The following is a 17,884-nucleotide window of genomic DNA, read 5'->3' on the forward strand; positions in this document are numbered from 1 at the left end:
CATGAAAATTATGTTCTTTTAAGGCGGCTGCGCCACGGCAAAATAAAATTCCTTTAATATTTGTATAAAACTTCTAATTTCACTCAACGTTTTACTTATTTATTGAAAAATTAATATCCGTGTACCTTTAAACCCATGGCAGGTTTAAATAAGAGATGAGAAATCGGCGGGGCAGCGAGATAGGCGATCGCGCGGAATGATATCTGGTCTGTTATCGGCGAAAATCGAAATCGACAACGGCGTGTTGTCCCGACGATACCGCGATTCTCGAGTATCGGACGGAGGGGGCGGAAAGCGCGTGTGCAATCGTTCGGTACACAGAGTTATCGGCGATCGGAGGGATTCTTGGCGGGGCGCGTACAACGAAAAATCAGTGGGTTCCGCGGATCAAAGTGCCGCCCGGTGGGAAAAAGTGCGCCGCGGGCGCACCGAACAAGACGCGTGATAACGTTTCCGCGGCTTATCGCGCGGTCGATTGATTAACCGGTCGACCGGTCGCGATAACGATCTGGATATCGGTATCCGTCGTCGTTGGCGCGTGACGCATCTCGAGACCACGTAATTTTGGCGGGCTGGCACTTCGAGGCGGCGATAACGATCTAAATTAATTCCGTGCAGGCGGTAAATCGCGACGGAAACGAATCGCGATAAAAGGCGCGTTCCAATAGAACGCTGGTGGCACGTCGGTCAAGTTACCGCGCTGAGAAATAGGCCCGATGAAAAATCGTTCCGAAACTGATGACGTTGTCCCCGGTCCCCGTCGGTGTCGTGAGGCCGAGCCGTTCGCAGGGCCCGATCGTTCGCGCGAGACTCGAGCGTCGGTGTACGTTTACAGGAAGCAGCGCGTGCGCGATCGTCACGCAAAAGTACGTCTCGCTGTGGTTTACGGTCACGGCCGTTCACGGGGCCATTTGGTCATTGTTGTCGTCACGAGAAAGTCCAGAAGGCCCAGGGAGCGGGCCGGATCGGATCGGATCGGGTCGGACCGAAGATATCCGGGCCTGTGGGCTCTGCGGTCGGCGCCCGGCGCCAGACCCTCAGAGTCTCCGGTTTACAACACCGGGGTATCGGACGTGGGGTCCTGTGTTTCCCGTCATTAGACCCCTCTAACGAGAGGGACCGCTGCCGCTGCAGAGGTCCGGGCGGGCTTATCGCGCTCGGGTCGCTTATAAAGAAGCGTAATCGTCGCTCGGGCGCGGCACGGTATGTCCGATTTATCGTCGTTCCCGATCTCGCCCGGACGATTTTTCCTCCTGGAGAAATCGCAGCGGAACCTGCCGCGGGTGGTCGTCCGGGTGTAGCCTGCGGTCACGCCTCGATTTGTGCGCGGCACTTGTCGCGCTGGACGTGCACGTCTCTCGGACTGCGAGGAACGCAGACAGGCGTCGTCCGTCTGTTTACCTAAGCCTGCGGGGCACGCGTCCGTTCCATGAGATTTTAGCGAGGCGAAATTTGTACGGTAGGACGGCCACCAAGTGGCCGGCTAATGTTTGCCGAAGGGATTCCTCCGAGAATGTTTCGGCGGTTGTAAAAGGATCTTTATACCTTTCGCACTCTCGCGCGAGGAGGAACCATAATCGGGATAATAATTACTCCTTATCATCTTAGATCGTCAAATAATTGCTCTTTTCGCCGTAAGACATTGCTCAAGATGACTGCGCGATTTATATAAGTTGCTGAAACATGGCGACAGCCGGCGGGGTAACCGCTGACCAAAATCTTGTACACCAATGCCCACTAATGCCCAGTGGGATTTATCTTATTTTATCTCATTTATTTTGTTTTATCTTATTTTATCTTATTTAATCTTATTTTATCTAGCCTAATGCCCGAACTAATGCCCCAAAAATGCCTAGTAATGCCCAGTAATGCCGCAAATCTGTACACCACAATGCCCTCAACATACTTGTATATTTGTTGCGGATAAGATTATTTGGTTCTTACCTTGTGTCTCTTTTTCGCAACAATCCTACCATAAGAGAAACCAGATATTTTTACTAAATCATGATTTAATAAGATACATTTCATGTCCATATGATTTGATCGAAGTACATGGACAATTTCATTGAAGTACAATGGACCTTCTCAGGCGAAGGCCCTTGAACGTGGACGGGAAATCAATTGGACAAAAAAAAATTAGTCTCCGCTGAGGTCGTGTTAGCCGTTTATATAGAATTGGCGTCGATTAACGAGCAAGGGACAAACAAGCGAGGCTCCGTGGAGATAAGGAAGTTCGAAATTCTCAAAGATAGAAGCGAATAATCCTTCGCCGCCTTGCGTCCACGCGACGAGGCGGCGTGGAGCGAGTGCGCGGAAAAACTTGTGAAAATAAATCGGTGCGTTGCACCTCGCGCGATTTCCATGCGGCGCCGGGCGCAGGGTGGCTCACCGGGACAACAAGGGCGGGCTGAGGTGCGACCGACTCGGAGTCGCACGAATTAGAACCTGCTCGGCGGCGACGTCGGGGCGCCGGGTGGACGCGCAGGAATGCCGGCCGGACTGATAAAAGCCACGGCCAACACCTACATAAATTTCAACGGGGGATATCTGAGGACTGGCCTTTTCGTTCATTTAAACGTACGCCCTAAATTTAGTGTCGGCCGCGCGGTGCCCGCGCGTATCGGCGCGGCGGCGCCGTGGATGCCGCGCCCGGGCCAGCGCCGCTTGTCATCTCGGGCCGGACGTCGCCGGCGAGAGCCCGCGCTCAATTCTGGACGATTAGAGGGATCGTCGTCATTCCGGTAACTTCAGGCCTCTCCCGAGGCTTCGCGCGCCTCGGACGCGACGTATCTCCCACGCGTCTCTCTCCAATTTACGCGCGAGTAGACGAAAGTCCTCTGTTACGTGGTAGGATCCTAATATGGGATAGCGGGGTTTCTGTTAACCTAATAGGCGTCATCGGTTGATTTCGCCATGAAAGTGCCCTCGGAACAAAGTCTGTTCGGTGGCGAATTCATTGCTAAATTGCTACGCAGTCGTTGCGCAAAAGGATCCGCGATTGAATTTGAGTGGTGAAAACCTGCTGTCTCATATTGGAAACCTATCTCATAATAAATGGAAGGACTTTCCTCCTGGTCGAACAGCCGGTTTCTCGGTCGCGTCTCTCGGCGGAAGATCGACGGCAATAGACTTTTGGCACGTAGCACGCGCGCGACAGCTCGGCGCGATTTAAGACGTACTTTCGTATCCGCGAAGGAGCGTCGAATTACTCCGGTAACATTTTCTGGTCATTGTCACCGGTGCATCTATCATGGGGCGGACAGGTGCAGCCGCGTGGATCCGCACGACCCCGCCAGGCGATTTCTGCATTTCTGTGTGTGCCGACGTGATTCCGCTCGCAAATTTGCACGCCACTTCTCCCGTCCGTCGTCGCCCCCCCCTTCCCCTCCCCTTCCCTCTTTCTCGTCGCTTAAAGACGGCCGACGGTGTATACGCACTTACGCGGGCGCATATGTTGCGCGCGCGTGTCCGCGCGTACACGCATTCGCGTATATTTGCGTACATTCACCGGCTTGTACGCGCGTATCTTGGGCGGCCAGCTGCTCGACGAGCGGACCGAGGGAGGCGGCGGAGAGGAGGCCGCACCGCGAGCGGGCTTGTAAGGTGCATTCCCCGATTCCGCTACGAAACTGGCCGGTAAAAAAAGGGAAATAATTAGCGGAGGTGTTAATGAAATACCAAACGAACGCCGTGGGACACCGGGTCGGCGCCTCTGAACTGCCAACCAGACATCCTCGACACAGACCCCGGCGCCGCTTCCCCCCTTCTCATCCTCCCTCGTAGTAGCAAGCTACTCCAAGATATCTCCTTGTTCCTCTTTCCTCTCCCTCCCCCTCTCCCTCTTCTTCTATCTTCTCTCGTCCCTTCCTTCTTCTTCTTCTTCTTCTACTTCAACGTCTTACATTTCTCTGCCGCATCCATCTACATCTTGCTTTTTTATTTTTCCTTTTCCTGCCCCATAGAGCAATCTCCACATTTCTTTTTAACGTTTTCTTCTCTCTGCCTGAGAATAACGAGCCTGAAAAACTCCGGGTTGCATATTGACGACTTCTCGCATTTTATAGACGAGCGGCTAATCGTAGGTTTTACTGTCCTGGAAAAATCCTGCCCGTCGCGAGTAACGCTCAGGTTTCGTGTAAACGAATAACGTTATTCCTCTTGCGTTATATATTTGTGTGAATTGAAAGATTTTAATCGGGCAATGCCGAGTTTACTAATTGTAAGTTGCGACAAGCATATCTACATAATTTGCGCAAACGTCAAATACTTCAAACATGCATTTTATACTAACAAGGGGAAATCTACGGATATAGACGATGAAAAGCGAAGATGACTTGGTACCATACACGGGGAGAGAATTTTCTTTTACAATTCACCCGGGAAACCACGTGGGATGACGTGGCATTTTGAAGAACCTTGTGAGTTTTTGAAATTTTACCGAGGGTTAAACCGCTCAGGACATTGTAGTGTACAGATTTGCGGCATTACTAGACAGTATTAGGCATTTTTTTTAGGGGCATTAGTGGGTGTTATTTGGTCTTGCTGGGACGTTATAAAGAATCTAAAAAGCTAAAATAAGATAATAAGATTAAGTAATGCCCACTGGGCATTACCGTCGAATTTTAATGCATTAGTACACGGCGAGAATTTTCTCTTAAAATTTACCCCGAAAATCGTATAATTGTGGGACAACGTGGCATTTTGAAGAACTTTATGAGGGTTTCTTGAAAGTCTACCATTTACTGAGTATAATTACTAGTGAAATGCGCGGTAAAATTTCACAAACTCACAAAATTCTTCGAAATGCCGCGTTGGTCCCACGATTGCATGATTTTCAGGGTAAATTTTAAGAGAAATTTCTTTCCGTGTACTTCAAGTTGATCGTCGCGCAGGTAGATCGTCGACATCGTGTTCAGCGACGTTTGTCTCTCTCGCGAGGAAGAAAAGCAACGCCGCGGCACTCGCCATCGCGAAATATATGACCTACCACCGAACGGTAGAACAACCCGCCACCCACGTACGGCCAGTAGCGAGTCGCTCCAAAATCTTTGCAGTCGTAGGCTCTCTTTTATCTACAGAAGGGGGAAGGGCGGCGGTGATGTGGAGAAGGGAGGCGGACCACCTTGCCGCATGACATTACTATCCCTCGGCGTGTTCCGGAGATCGAATTTTGCCACCGATCAATCGTGACGAGGGCCAGGCAGCGTTCGCCCCATCTTTATCGAGACGCTCTCTCCCTCTCCCTCCCCCCCCCCTCTCTCTCTCTCTCTCCCCTGAATAAATTATATCACGGCTCGGCCGGCGTGAACCGTACCGTTGATACGCTTTTAACTTTTTCTAGGCACTCTCGACGGTCGGCGCTAAAAAAGCCCTCGCGTTTCTCCGAACTGTACACAATCCGCGCGACGCTCCCGTCGAAATTTCGTATTTAAAAGCGCACAATTGTTAAAAGGCCCACTCACGCGCGCGTTCGTAGATAGACGCGCGTCTCCTAGTTTGCATTAACATTTGACGCCGCTTTGCGAAACGAGAGACACGACGTCTGGGATTGAAACGTGGCAAAATTGCACAAAATTGCATTGAACGCGATTAAGACACGACGGCGTGACGTGCGGCAGAGCATCGCGCGATATGGTAATATCAATCGGCGCGTCGTACGCGACTGCAACATTAACGGGGGATTAAGCTTCCATGTACCGAAAGATTTCCCATCCACCATAATTGGATGGTAATCATGATTCCTGTCATATTACGTAGAAGTTTTAAGTACGAATTGCAAATTACAATCGTAATCTGTCGCCCGGCCCATTATTACTCATTAATGTCAACGCAACGTGATCCGTGCCAATAATCGGCTACGCTGGAAATGAGCGATATCTAAAAATTAACAGCTTTTCGGATGGGAGAGAAAAAGAGAGAGAGAGAGAACTGTCATAAGCGATAAAGCGTCAAAATTGTATTATACTTTAATACGGATTCAGCTGAAAATTTGGAATCGGCGCCCAATTATCGCCTCGTAATTGTTCCCTCTCTCTTTTTTTCACAATGGAGAAAGATTATTTTACCATTAAATGTGATCATTTTGCCATTTTATAATCTCGGGACAACGCGCGACGGCCGTAATTGCTCAATTCTCCACGGGAACGATTTGTCGAAATCACAGATCTTCTCTCTGGCGGGTTCGGTTGAAATGACGCTCCACGTCCGGTAATTCCGCCACCGGCGAACATTAAATCATTCGTGCCCACGTGAGCGAGACGTGTAACGAAATAGCGACAAATACGCGATGGTATCTCCAGGATGATCCCGGAGCAAGGGGAAAGGGGGGAGGGGGGGAGTGAGAGGGAGGGAAGAGACAGAGCGAGCGCGCTCGCGTAGCGCAGAGGTGCGCTCGCCATGCGCGTTCTGGTCCGTGTGCCTCAGCTGCGTGGATCCGAGCCCGAGATACGAGGTGGTTGTCGTCTCTGGGAGCTAATGGGATGCCGCCGACACTCTCTTGCTCGTCCGAGTCCCTTTGATCCTGGCCGACCTTGCCCTCGCGTCCCGACGACTCCCGTGTCCCCGTCTCCGCCTCTCTCGCGCCTTTTTCCTCTTTCTTTCTCGCGCACCACCCTGACCTTATCCACTGGCCGGTCGGGGAATTTTCGTGGTGGTCGCGAGATTCTCCCGCGTCCACCGCGCGCGAGTACACAACGTCCGAACGCGAGTCCGTGTCCCCCCGGGCGCCCCCGTAAGTTCGGCGGATCCTGCGCGACCGTGCGGTATCGAGCGACGGGGAGAGACAATCCCTGCGTCCCGCAATAAGAAATCGAGTTTCATTGCCTCCGCGATTTTCAAACTCGGTATCCTCGAGAAGACGGAGTTTCGCACGGTGTTCCGTAACTTTGACCTATTTTTGAAATCCACGCCTGGCGTCAGCGTTGCCGCTGCAACGTCTACGAGGAGCTTCATTTATTATACGATTTATTTCTACTGGATCACGATGGGATCGTCAACGATCGAATTCTTTGAGGCTGATTTACTCTCCGAGAATTGAAAACCTTAGTCGAGATAAAGTCTATTTGGTGTAATTCAATGTGGAATAAGGCTTTTCTGATATTCTTCGCCTCTGTACTTCTGAGATCGTGGCATGTGCTAATTGTTAGGACAGCAAAAACACGAATTCTTAAGGAACGTATTTTTGATAACTCAAATATTTATCAGTTTTTCTGCATCTCTCTCTCTCTCTCTAATACTCTCATTTTTAGTATGTGATTATAACGACAATCCTTTCTGCATCACCAAAATACATGCGAGTCTATGTACATAACTATCTCAGGTAATACCTCTAACAATTCTAATTTTTGTAACTGTTAACTTAATTTTTTTATTATACTCAACGAATAAAAGGGCTAAGAGCCTTGACTAGGTGTTAGTGTCATCAAGGTAAAATACTTTTTTATTATAGTTAACTTAATATCTCGGACTCGCTTACTTTATTTATGTAATAATTTGTAAATCTTTAATTTATATTGTCAGATCGCTTGAAAAGGACCAAAGCCCGTGGTCGAAACGTAGCGGTGCTTAAACATTAAAATTGCCAGATACGCTCAAACTTTGATGCTGTTAATTATCGCTGGCGACCCTGAAGGTTTTTCCTGTTAGCTTATCAGTTTTTGTATTAGAATTTTCACGCGCGATTTGCAGAGTCTACCGTTAACAATTTTACCGTTAAGGTTTTATTTCGTTTTACTTTCTAACTTATAATATATTATATATATAACTTTATTATTATTAATTTCTCTCTTCCAAATTAGTTTAAAACGACTGGTCGATCTTAGTCGATATTTAATGTCAATTCAACAGAAATAGATCTCTTAGCGAAAAACCGAAACCTTGCGCCAAAGTATGGTTAATTGCGAGTAACTAACTCAATCAATTTCTTATTTATCAAAGCTGACTTTCATTTAGTCTTACACGCGTGTTGTTCGTACAGCCGTTTTCCTTTTTAATAATAAACTAAAATTTTTCTTGAACAGTACAAAAATTATATTTCGTTGAGTCATGCACCTAGTGTTTTTTTAACAAGCTCGTTTTGTATTTACTTGTAATTAACCACGGCGAAGGTGACTCTATCTTTGAGAATAGCTATTTTACGTCAATTAGCGATAATTAACGTCTGATTACGAGCTGATACGGAATGACTGTGCACGGGTAATTTCAGTGTTACAAAATATGAAAATTATATAGCAGTGACAAATAAGACAGTGACATATGGTCGTTTAAAATACACGTAGATATAAAGAACATTTATGAATAAGTTAAAAAAGATATGCATGAATAAATGAAGAACTACGCTGTACGTACAGTATTCCCTTTGATCTTTCTAGCATTTGTTGCGTCTTCCATACAGTGTGAATTCTCTTAAACGATATTTGATATTCTTTTGTAAAATTAAGAAAATATTGACGCGGATGCTAGGAATGAAAAAGATATTTTTGGACAGATATTTACGGGCAGGAATAAGTATAGGTATATGCCACAGAGATACATATATATGCACATTGAATATTTAACAGACATACTAGATGTAACTAACGGAAGCCAACGGCACACGATACTATTTTTACTACTGGATTGCTTACGAAAACCAATAAGGATGCAGAGTTTTAAGCCAACGGCACACGATACTATTTTTCCTACTGAATTGCTTACGAGAGCCAATCAGCATGCAGAGTTTTCGATTAGATCGAAATTTGACCAATTAGAGTAAAAGTCACTAAACCTGAGATCGGTAAACTTTACTTTGATTGGTCAAATTTCAATCTAACCTCAATCTCAATCCGTAGTCTGATACGGGCTTAAGACTAAAGCCAACGGCGCACGATACTATTTTCCCTATTGGATTGCTTACGAGAGCCAATCGGGATGCAGAGTTTCCGATCGGGTGAGACTCAAGACTAAATCCTGATTGGCTCTCGTAAGCAATCCGGTAGGAAAAATAGTATCGTGTGCCGTTGGCTATAACTCTCTGTCTCTTTCTCCTTAAGCCAGGCATTTTTCTTACAGCTTATTATAATTTACGACGCGTGTATTAATGTACTCGCGCATATTTCCCACGCACTTAAGCCCGCTGCTAATAGTCCAAACGCGCGGGTATCTAAACGTAAGACACGGCACGACGTGAAAGCGCCCGTTCTCGCGCGATAGAAGCGCACACCTACGTGACGTATACAGCAAAGGAGAATACATCATATTTAATATAATATTAATACACGCGATAATACCGTTCAAATTTTGAATTTACCGTGAAAATTTCACGCGGATTGCTATCGACGTCCCCCACCATCGACGCGCTCGAGGGATCAGCGTCGCGAGGAGAAAAAAAAAATCGGACCGACGTCCATCGAGCGAGCGGACTCCGCGAATTCCCGGCCGCCGCGCCGCGCCGCGTCAGGGCGCAGAATCCGGAGTGGCGGACGCCGCCGACTGCGGACGGTCTCGCCGTCGGCACTCTGGGCGGAGTTCCGGCGGCGAGACGTAGACGCGCGCCGCCCAGGCGTGTACGCCCCTGATGGTCCTCGACGCGCCTTCGTTGGCGCGCACTCCTCTCCTCGTCGCCGCGCTCGCACACGCACTCGCGTGACGACGCGACACGTCGCGTCTCGGAGGAAGCGTCACGCGTCGCGTCGCGCCGCGCCTCTCTCGCCCGGCGTCGTAGATCGCAAGTATTGTATAATATCGAGAGCTCGCGTAATCTTTCTCGCGCCGCCGGCGGCGCGAAAACCTCCCTCCGTGTTGCCGATGAATTATACCGCGCTCTCGTTAAGCGGACTTTAAATTCAACCGCGAGTCAACCACGGACGTTGCTTTGATGATGCTTTTTTTTTATGTAGCCCGCACGCGCGTACCGTCATGAGTATGAGAACGATGGGATAGTATATTGAATTGATCTTTTCGCGGGACGTTAAATATTTATATCGAAAATGTATGCAAAACATATTTGTATCGGAAATATTTATTCAAATGCGATAAATTTATCGTTTTAATTGTATTTTGAAGTTTAATTATATGTCTCGGTAATGTATGTAACATTACGGGAAGCTGTTAATATTTACGAGGATAATTTCCGACATGTAAAACAAGTTTCCCTTCGTACCTATATTTGTTACATATTAATACGTTCGCGGCCGTACTGTAATAGCGCACGCAAACGAAATTTTTATGTAAATTATCTGGAAACAATAGACGCGCTAAAACGACAAAGAATAAAACTCAAAAGTGAAGAGGCAATTTAATATCGATTCTTTAAAATAATTTGTGTATGAAGGTAAGCTGAGGAGCCGAAGAACCTCTATTAACGTTAAACTATTTAAAAAATTCAAAGGAAATAGTTAATTTATGTATTATCTTGATATACAGTATTATGATAACACACTGTCAGCTAAAAGTACGGGGCCACATGTAAAATTAAAAAATATTTAAGTGTAGCATCACTCGAAAGTCTGATTCTTGTCATCCTCAATATTGCTTCTTAATTTCTTAGTAAGTAAATAGACATTGCATTTAGCACAACTGTGATTAACATAGCTCGTTTTCAATTTCAAGAAAACGAACTACGATCATGAACAGTGAACTTTCCTTCAAAACTGAGCTGTAGACTATACTAGAAGGTAAGTGAAAGAGTCTTCCGTCAGAAGGAAACAAATAAACTTGTAGCTAGATTATCTAGTCGGTAAAGGAAGTAATTAAGTGTAAGGATGGCGACATTCACGGGGATAAAATGTCTAACACTCCTTTAACCGAAAAAGAATTTTTGTGGGACTTTTAAACATATTTCTTTTTATCGCGGAAAAATGAGTAAGATAATAAAGATATGTTAAATTATAAATAATAATGAGTTTGATTTCATTTTATATAATAGATAATTTTAATTAATGGTCTGAAACTTTTGGCCGGTGTATTTATTTTGTATTATTTTGTTATTACGTTTATTTCATCGACTTCTCTCTTACTGCATCTGCTTTTATAAGATCCAATAAATTAGATAGATCTAATGAAGATCTAATAAATTGTTTTAATATTCTGCGTAAAAAGTGTTACGCATTCTCTACCATTTTTAATTCGCGAAAAACATAGTGTTTCATCATCGCAAACGTATTCATTAAAATAATGGCCTGCACGTGCGTTGATATTTCCTTCCGTCATAAAAATACAGAAAAGAGCATAAATCCTAAATTGACGATTAAATTCTAGAGCCAGTTTGAAACACTAGAGAACAAAATGGAGGAAAATTTGTTGTTAAACAGACACGCGTCATATACAAACTATTTGCTTTTTTAAAATTTTGTCTATTCTCTCGTAAAGTCTATTTTCTGATTGTATTTATATTTAGATCGGACGCACGACTATTTAATAGTAGTCAGTGAACTCTATCCTATACTGGAACACCCACTACTACGCTGGGAAAATAGTCAAAGTGAAACAGACAAATGGTTTATTTTATCTCTCTCTCTTAGTAATTTGATTGATCAACGACTTTCTCACTATTTCTATCTCACCTTGTACAAGTGAGATAGAAAATCAGAATTTACTAACAAGAGACAGAAATAGTACCATTTGTCTGTCTCGCTCTGGTCGAAGGAGTCTACTGCATTCGGCAATAGGTGTACAAATTTTGGACAATAAACGGCATTGACGAGGCAATGACTTGGGCAATACTGGAATATGAGATTTGCGTGTCAAAAAATTTCATAATTCTGAACCGTTCTAAACGAAATACGCACCGATCTACATAGGCAATGTAGGAAATAAAGATGATAACTGCAGAAATTTATTGCCATTTGCGGCAATAGGTGTACACTTTCTTTAAGTGCGATAAATCACTTGCTCTCGCCACTTTCTCCCCTCGTTTGACTAACGACTTCTGGTACAGAGTTCACTGATAGTGCGATGGATTAGCAGGTCTTATTATACATGAAGTAGTGTACTAATTGTAAAGCCGATCTGTTTCCCAAATTTGATAAATCCTCGGCGGACCTCGTCGGCGTTATTTGGCGATTATCTTTCTTCGATAACGCACTCGTATGTTCCGATTTTACGAAAGGCGCGGCATCGTATGATTCACAGACGTATAAAATGGGGGCGACAAAGAGTATACAGACTTTCTGAACTGAATTTCGCCGGGACGTGAAAATTTCTTCAATTTATTTTTACTTACGTACGAAGGAAAAAAGGCAGTTTTTTAAATTTCTATTTCTATTTCTATTTCAATATTCTTTTTTTTCACTCTACCTTTTTCACATATTTTCTCTCGTGTAATTAATTATTAATTTTTTAATTAAAAAAAAGATATTGCCTGCCATTCTCAATCGACGATGCAAATGGGTGCGTGAATACCTTTGCTACTTCTCTGATACGATTCCATTACGTAAGCTTTATCCGCGAAACTACTGATAACGCGCGTTGTCGCGAGAGCGGACGCCAGGACAGATCGACGTATTGATTTCATTTTCGTTTGTCGGCGGCTCCGCCGGGCAAGGATGTCGATCGCTATTTCGCGGCTAATACGTGACTAACGAGTGGTCGTTATGATCGACGATAAGATCGGTCGATCGCACATTCGGCGTTTCAATTCGAGATCATGTGTCATTCGTGAAACAGGTACAGACTTATCACGACTGCGGCTGTTTCTTTGTGCTTTTACCGCGGACGTGTGCCCCAGGATATAACACGATTATTCTTTTACGACTTAGATTATCGATCAATATAATAAGCGACAACAAGAAAGTCTTTCTCGAGGAAACACACCGACGAGTCTCTAAATCGGGCGAAAAATTTCGAAAAAATGAAAGATATGTATTTTAAAAATGACGATTCTGAAGCGCATCGTATTCGGCACGAAAGATTTTGATTAAGATTTTTTGAGGGAGTGACGAATCTTCCCCCCCCCCCCTCTCTCTCTCTCTCTCTCTCTCTCACAATGTCTATCGATTGTTTGTGTTTCAGAAGGCAGGAGCTCGCTCTGCGTTGGTTGCGGCGGTCGAATTCACGACCAGTGGATCCTGAGGGTAGCGCCTAATCTGGAATGGCACGCGGCGTGTTTAAAGTGTGCCGAGTGTCAACAGTTTCTGGACGAGAAATGCACCTGTTTCGTGCGGGACGGTAAAACTTACTGCAAGCGCGATTACGTTAGGTAAGTCACGTCGACGCCTATTTATTTTTTTCTTTTTCGAAAGAACCCCGCGCCGAAAAGTCGGACAGGGAAAAGCCTCTTTTGAGAGGTCGTTCAACCCTATAGCCGCACGAAAGAGAAAAGGAAAGGAAAAGATAAAAAGGAGGATCCTGGAGGCGGTAGATCCCCGGGGGAGTCACGGACGATTTTTCGAAACTGTTTTCACGGCGCGCAGGCGAGGGAAACGAGGCCAGAGATCGCTCCTCGGTTCGCGCTCGACACTTTCGTCCTCCGGCCGTGCGCCGTCGCGTGATTAATTCTCCGCGATTACGAGAGCGACGATTTCGCGCGATGACGTGGTACGTCAAGAGTTCGCCATTCGCCGGACACCGTCTCATCGTACGACGGTTAAGTGTCGCTCCTTAACGAACGAATTCCACGAAGAGGTGGAACAAGAGGCACTCGGGAGAGAGAGAGGCCCCCGGCCTCACGATCGGCGGTGCAATATGGTAATTAATGCAAAACCGTGCCTCTTGTCACAGCGGCCGCTACATTCTCCGGCGACACGCGATACGCTCTTTCCGATACGCATTTGCAAACGCCCGGATTGGGAGGCGAGCGAGAGGGAGAGGAAAGGGAAAAAAAAGGAAGAGAGAGAGAAAGATAGAAACGGTCGAGAGATTGGGGAAGGGGGGGGAGTGACAGGGTCGAGAAAGTCCGGGGTATTTTTATCCGAGTGTACACGTGGAGTGCGGCGCGCGGACGCACGCACACGCACGCACGCACGCACGCATGTCCGCGCCGTCACTGACGTTGCGTGCGCTGGCGCGTGCAAAAAAAAAGAGGAAGCGCACGCAATTATGCTCGCGCGAGCGAGAGAACTCGCGGGAGCTTAAGCTGCGCGAGTCGACGCGACGAGGCGATGCGTGGCATTGATCGACAACCACCTCGACATAGTGACGGTTATTACTGACGCCGCGATCGAAATAGTCGATCCATACGTAATAGCCGACGTAGCCGCGTCTGCGTGGCGCAGCCGGTACATGGGAAAACCACCGGACGTCTCCTCGAGCGCGAGTTTACCGCGGATGAAATGCGCTACGAGAAATATCGGACACGGCTTTCGATAGTTACGGGGTTAAGCGGCTTGAGGATTAAGCAGCTTCTGCCGACTCGGTCTCGAAAGTACGAACGAAGACTATACATGAAACGTCTCCTTTTTTTTTCCATTAATCTTCCCGGAGGCAAATAATGTAAAATTCACTCCGTATCGACTAGGGCTGTTACTTTTGATATCTTCGAAGTTCGAATTTAACTTCGAAGCTGCGAAACGTCGAAAAATTTACTCGTGCGAGTGGCGAATTTATTTGAGGAACCCTAAAACTACTGTAAATAAAAAGTACTTATTTATATATGTTGAAAAATAGGTAATTACTGCCAAATTATAATTGTTAAGTACCATAACATGTATATTACATATTTGTTTAAGATCGCGTAATTAAATCTTCAAAAGTAGTCAAGTAAATCAATTAAGTGTTTTTAATGTTCTTTGAATAAATTCGCCACTCGCACGAATAAATTTTTCGAAGCTTCGAAGTTCGAAGTTAACTTCGAAGCTTTGAAGATTTCGAAAGTTCGAATGCCGAAGCCTTCGAAGGAAATCACCATCGTCCTAGTATCGACGATGTGCGATCGATCGCCGAGACTTGGGTGTTTTAATAATAATTTACTTCGTGCGAATTTTGTAAACATATTTTCCTCTGGCAATCAACAATTGTTCGTTAATTTGCCACCTGCTAGTTCTTTTAGAGAGCAATACTTGAGTATCATCAGGATAATTGATACGGAATGCGTGTTAAGCGAAACGACTCTCAACGAATTAGTTTTCCTGGAGATTGTATTGCCCGATAACAATCTATTCCTTTTCTATTATCGGTTTTCTGTTCTCCGAACGGTGACAGAGTGACGGACGTACCTTAATAACGTGCTTGTAATCGAATCAATTATCATAATTGATTTTATAATGCTTACATTCAATTTAATGGGGTACCACTAAGTTAATTGAAGTTGTTGTATTCGTTTCGCTGTTACGCCACTCTCGGTACGGCGGAAATAGGGGACGAAATGTGCCAGAAGTGAAAAAGACAGCGTCCGACCCGCCCCCCCCCCCCGCACGCGCGGAGATTTCTCTCTTTCTTATTTCATTTCTTTTTCTTCCCACCCCTCGTCGTCCACGACGGTAATGCCGCCAAATAACCCATCGGCACGAATTCGACCTGGACCAAATATTTTTCCCTGCCGCGGCAGCGGGTTTATTTGCGCTGATCCGCCGAACGTCGGGACGTCGCCGTAACTCGAAGAAGACTGGCGTATCCGGCCGCGGACCCGAGCGACAGCGATGACGGCCGTTTGTTGTTGCTGTCGCTTTCGTTCAAAAGTCCAAATTACCAAAGTAACTCCCTCCTCATACGTTCTTCTGGGTGTTCCCGGCGGTAGCCATTTCCGACAGAAACGCCAACGATCGCGAGAGTGCCACGATTATTACACATGTGCAAAATAATCGTCAATATGTCAAACTCCTCGCGGCGGATTCGCGCATACGCACACAGTTGTACGTTTATACACAGGGTCTACCTAAACTGGCGAAAAGTATTTTAATGACAAGTACTTTGTAACATTCTCGGACAAAAGTTCCAATACGAGACTGCCGAGGCTGTAATAGGTTTCGTATGGGAAGAGTTCAGAGATCTTGAATAACGGGAGGCTAGAATTTCGCGCGAACAGGGATGGCGGAGTGGCGAATTTCACCGCGGAGACCGTCTTGACCAAATAAATACGACAACGACAGCTGACACGTGTCAATGTCGATTTGAAGTATTGAATAAAGACAATTTAAACTATTTTTATAATTCATTGTATTACACTTCACAAGCAGAAGTAGTTCTTTAATCAAATCCTTGCACAATTTTCACAATAATTTCATTATTGTCAAGGGTTCAAGGAAACACCTTTGCTACTGACCACTTTGCCCACTCCCTGGGCGCGCGAAATTCTACCCTCGTTACTCGAGATCTTTAAACTCCTCTCATTTGAAAACTATTATAGCCAGGGCACTTTCGCGTTAGAATTTTCGTTTAAAAATGTTACGAAGTTACGAAAAAAAATTGGAATAACATAAATTATTATACATTCGTTTGTTGTCCAGCTAACACAACACTACACAGTCTCGCGACACAATTTGGATTCCGTTGGAACTTAGGGCAACGAGCCACGTACCCCTAACCGTCGGAAACATGCCTACCAATCTCTTTGGACTTTCCACATAACAATTATTTCATCGTACCTTGCGATCGACATACCTCTATAATATTATACGTAAAAATGTTACTGTTTCGGAATACGCGACATATTTCATAATCACTCGTCTACGTAACGTCGGAATTCAATTCGCGATTCTTCATCCTTACAGTACACGGAAGGCGGCCTGGTTGTCAGGTCGAAACGTTTGTACTGAATTTGTTTATAGAAATAGAGGGAAAACATTTTTTCAACACGCACGCTGGCTCGCTAGCTCCTACAATAATATTCTTGTTATATTATCGAACCTTTAGTATTGAAATAACAATGTAAATTTTATATACAATATATTTTTCTAAATTGCGTGCGATATCCCGAAATGGGAGTATCGGTTCGTTTAATTATTGATTTGTTTTGCAGAAACAGGGAATATTAATTTTAGCTGAAGTTATGACGAGCATGATTACGATCGCGCCGCGGGAATACGCGGATAATTGCTCGCTCGTAGAAGATGCATCTCTCGACGCGCGCGAGGAAAGTTTATCGACTTTGAAAAATAAGCAGTGGCGATGGGTTAACAATAGAAACGTCTATTATACATCAACGCGGTCGTCAATTACGCGACGGGCAACCATTAATCCCGCGTTACACCACCATCAATTTCATTCACATTACCGCGAACTTTTTTTTTTCAATTTCACGATGTACATTGGACGTTTCGTTATATCCTTTATTGTATACGTTTGTGTACAGTTTATTTATCGAATTTATACATATACATATGTGCATGTATATGTATTATGTATGCATATATATATATATAAAAAAGCTGGCCCTCAATGTACCGCGCGCAGAAATAAATATACAACGCGACAATAAATTCACTTTAGCCCGATTTATGTTTCTCCACTTTGCATTTATCGGATTTAGAACACAGCTTTTTATTTCCAGCTAAACTGAAAATGTTTACAACTTCGCGATGTGATAAAATGGGAAGTAACAAGGGGCGGAAATTTATCAAAAAATAAATAAAACGTAAATAATGAAAAAGTAATGAAAAAGTTGACATCGCGATGCTGCTCGATGTTAAGGCTGGTCTACAATACATGGAGTAAGCTGGAGTAAGGAGTAGGAGTAAGGAAATAAATCCATTTTATTTCTTACTCCTACTTCAGCTCTTAGGCTTACTCTCGGTAAATCAAAATGCCATCAATCAGTGTTACAATTATTTTAAAAATCGTGCCCGTATTTCAGCTTCCTTACACCAAAAGCTAGAAGTTAGGGCTCTCCCTTACTCCTTACTCCACGCTTACTCCACGTATTGTAGACCACGCATTAAGCGTGGTCTACAATGGCAGTAGGAGTAGTGGATTAAAGAAGTAGGCGTTAGACATAGGCTGTAGGAATAAGGTCCCTTTACGCCCGAGTGTCTAT

General features: G+C 45.1%; 1 protein-coding gene across 1 annotated transcript in view; it reads left to right on the forward strand.

The window, feature by feature from the left end:
- Window positions 1-17,884, forward strand: part of LOC105567064 (insulin gene enhancer protein ISL-1) — a 47,620-nt gene that overhangs the window by 14,466 nt on the left and 15,270 nt on the right. The window contains exon 2 of the mRNA XM_012021612.1: window positions 12,988-13,174. Coding sequence (XP_011877002.1) covers window positions 12,988-13,174 — 187 coding nt within the window. The remainder of the gene's footprint in view (window positions 1-12,987; window positions 13,175-17,884) is intronic.

This window comes from Vollenhovia emeryi, unplaced genomic scaffold (genome assembly GCF_000949405.1).
Source record: "Vollenhovia emeryi isolate VEMERY1.0 unplaced genomic scaffold, V.emery_V1.0 DF939141.1, whole genome shotgun sequence".
Lineage (NCBI taxonomy): Eukaryota > Metazoa > Arthropoda > Insecta > Hymenoptera > Formicidae > Vollenhovia > Vollenhovia emeryi.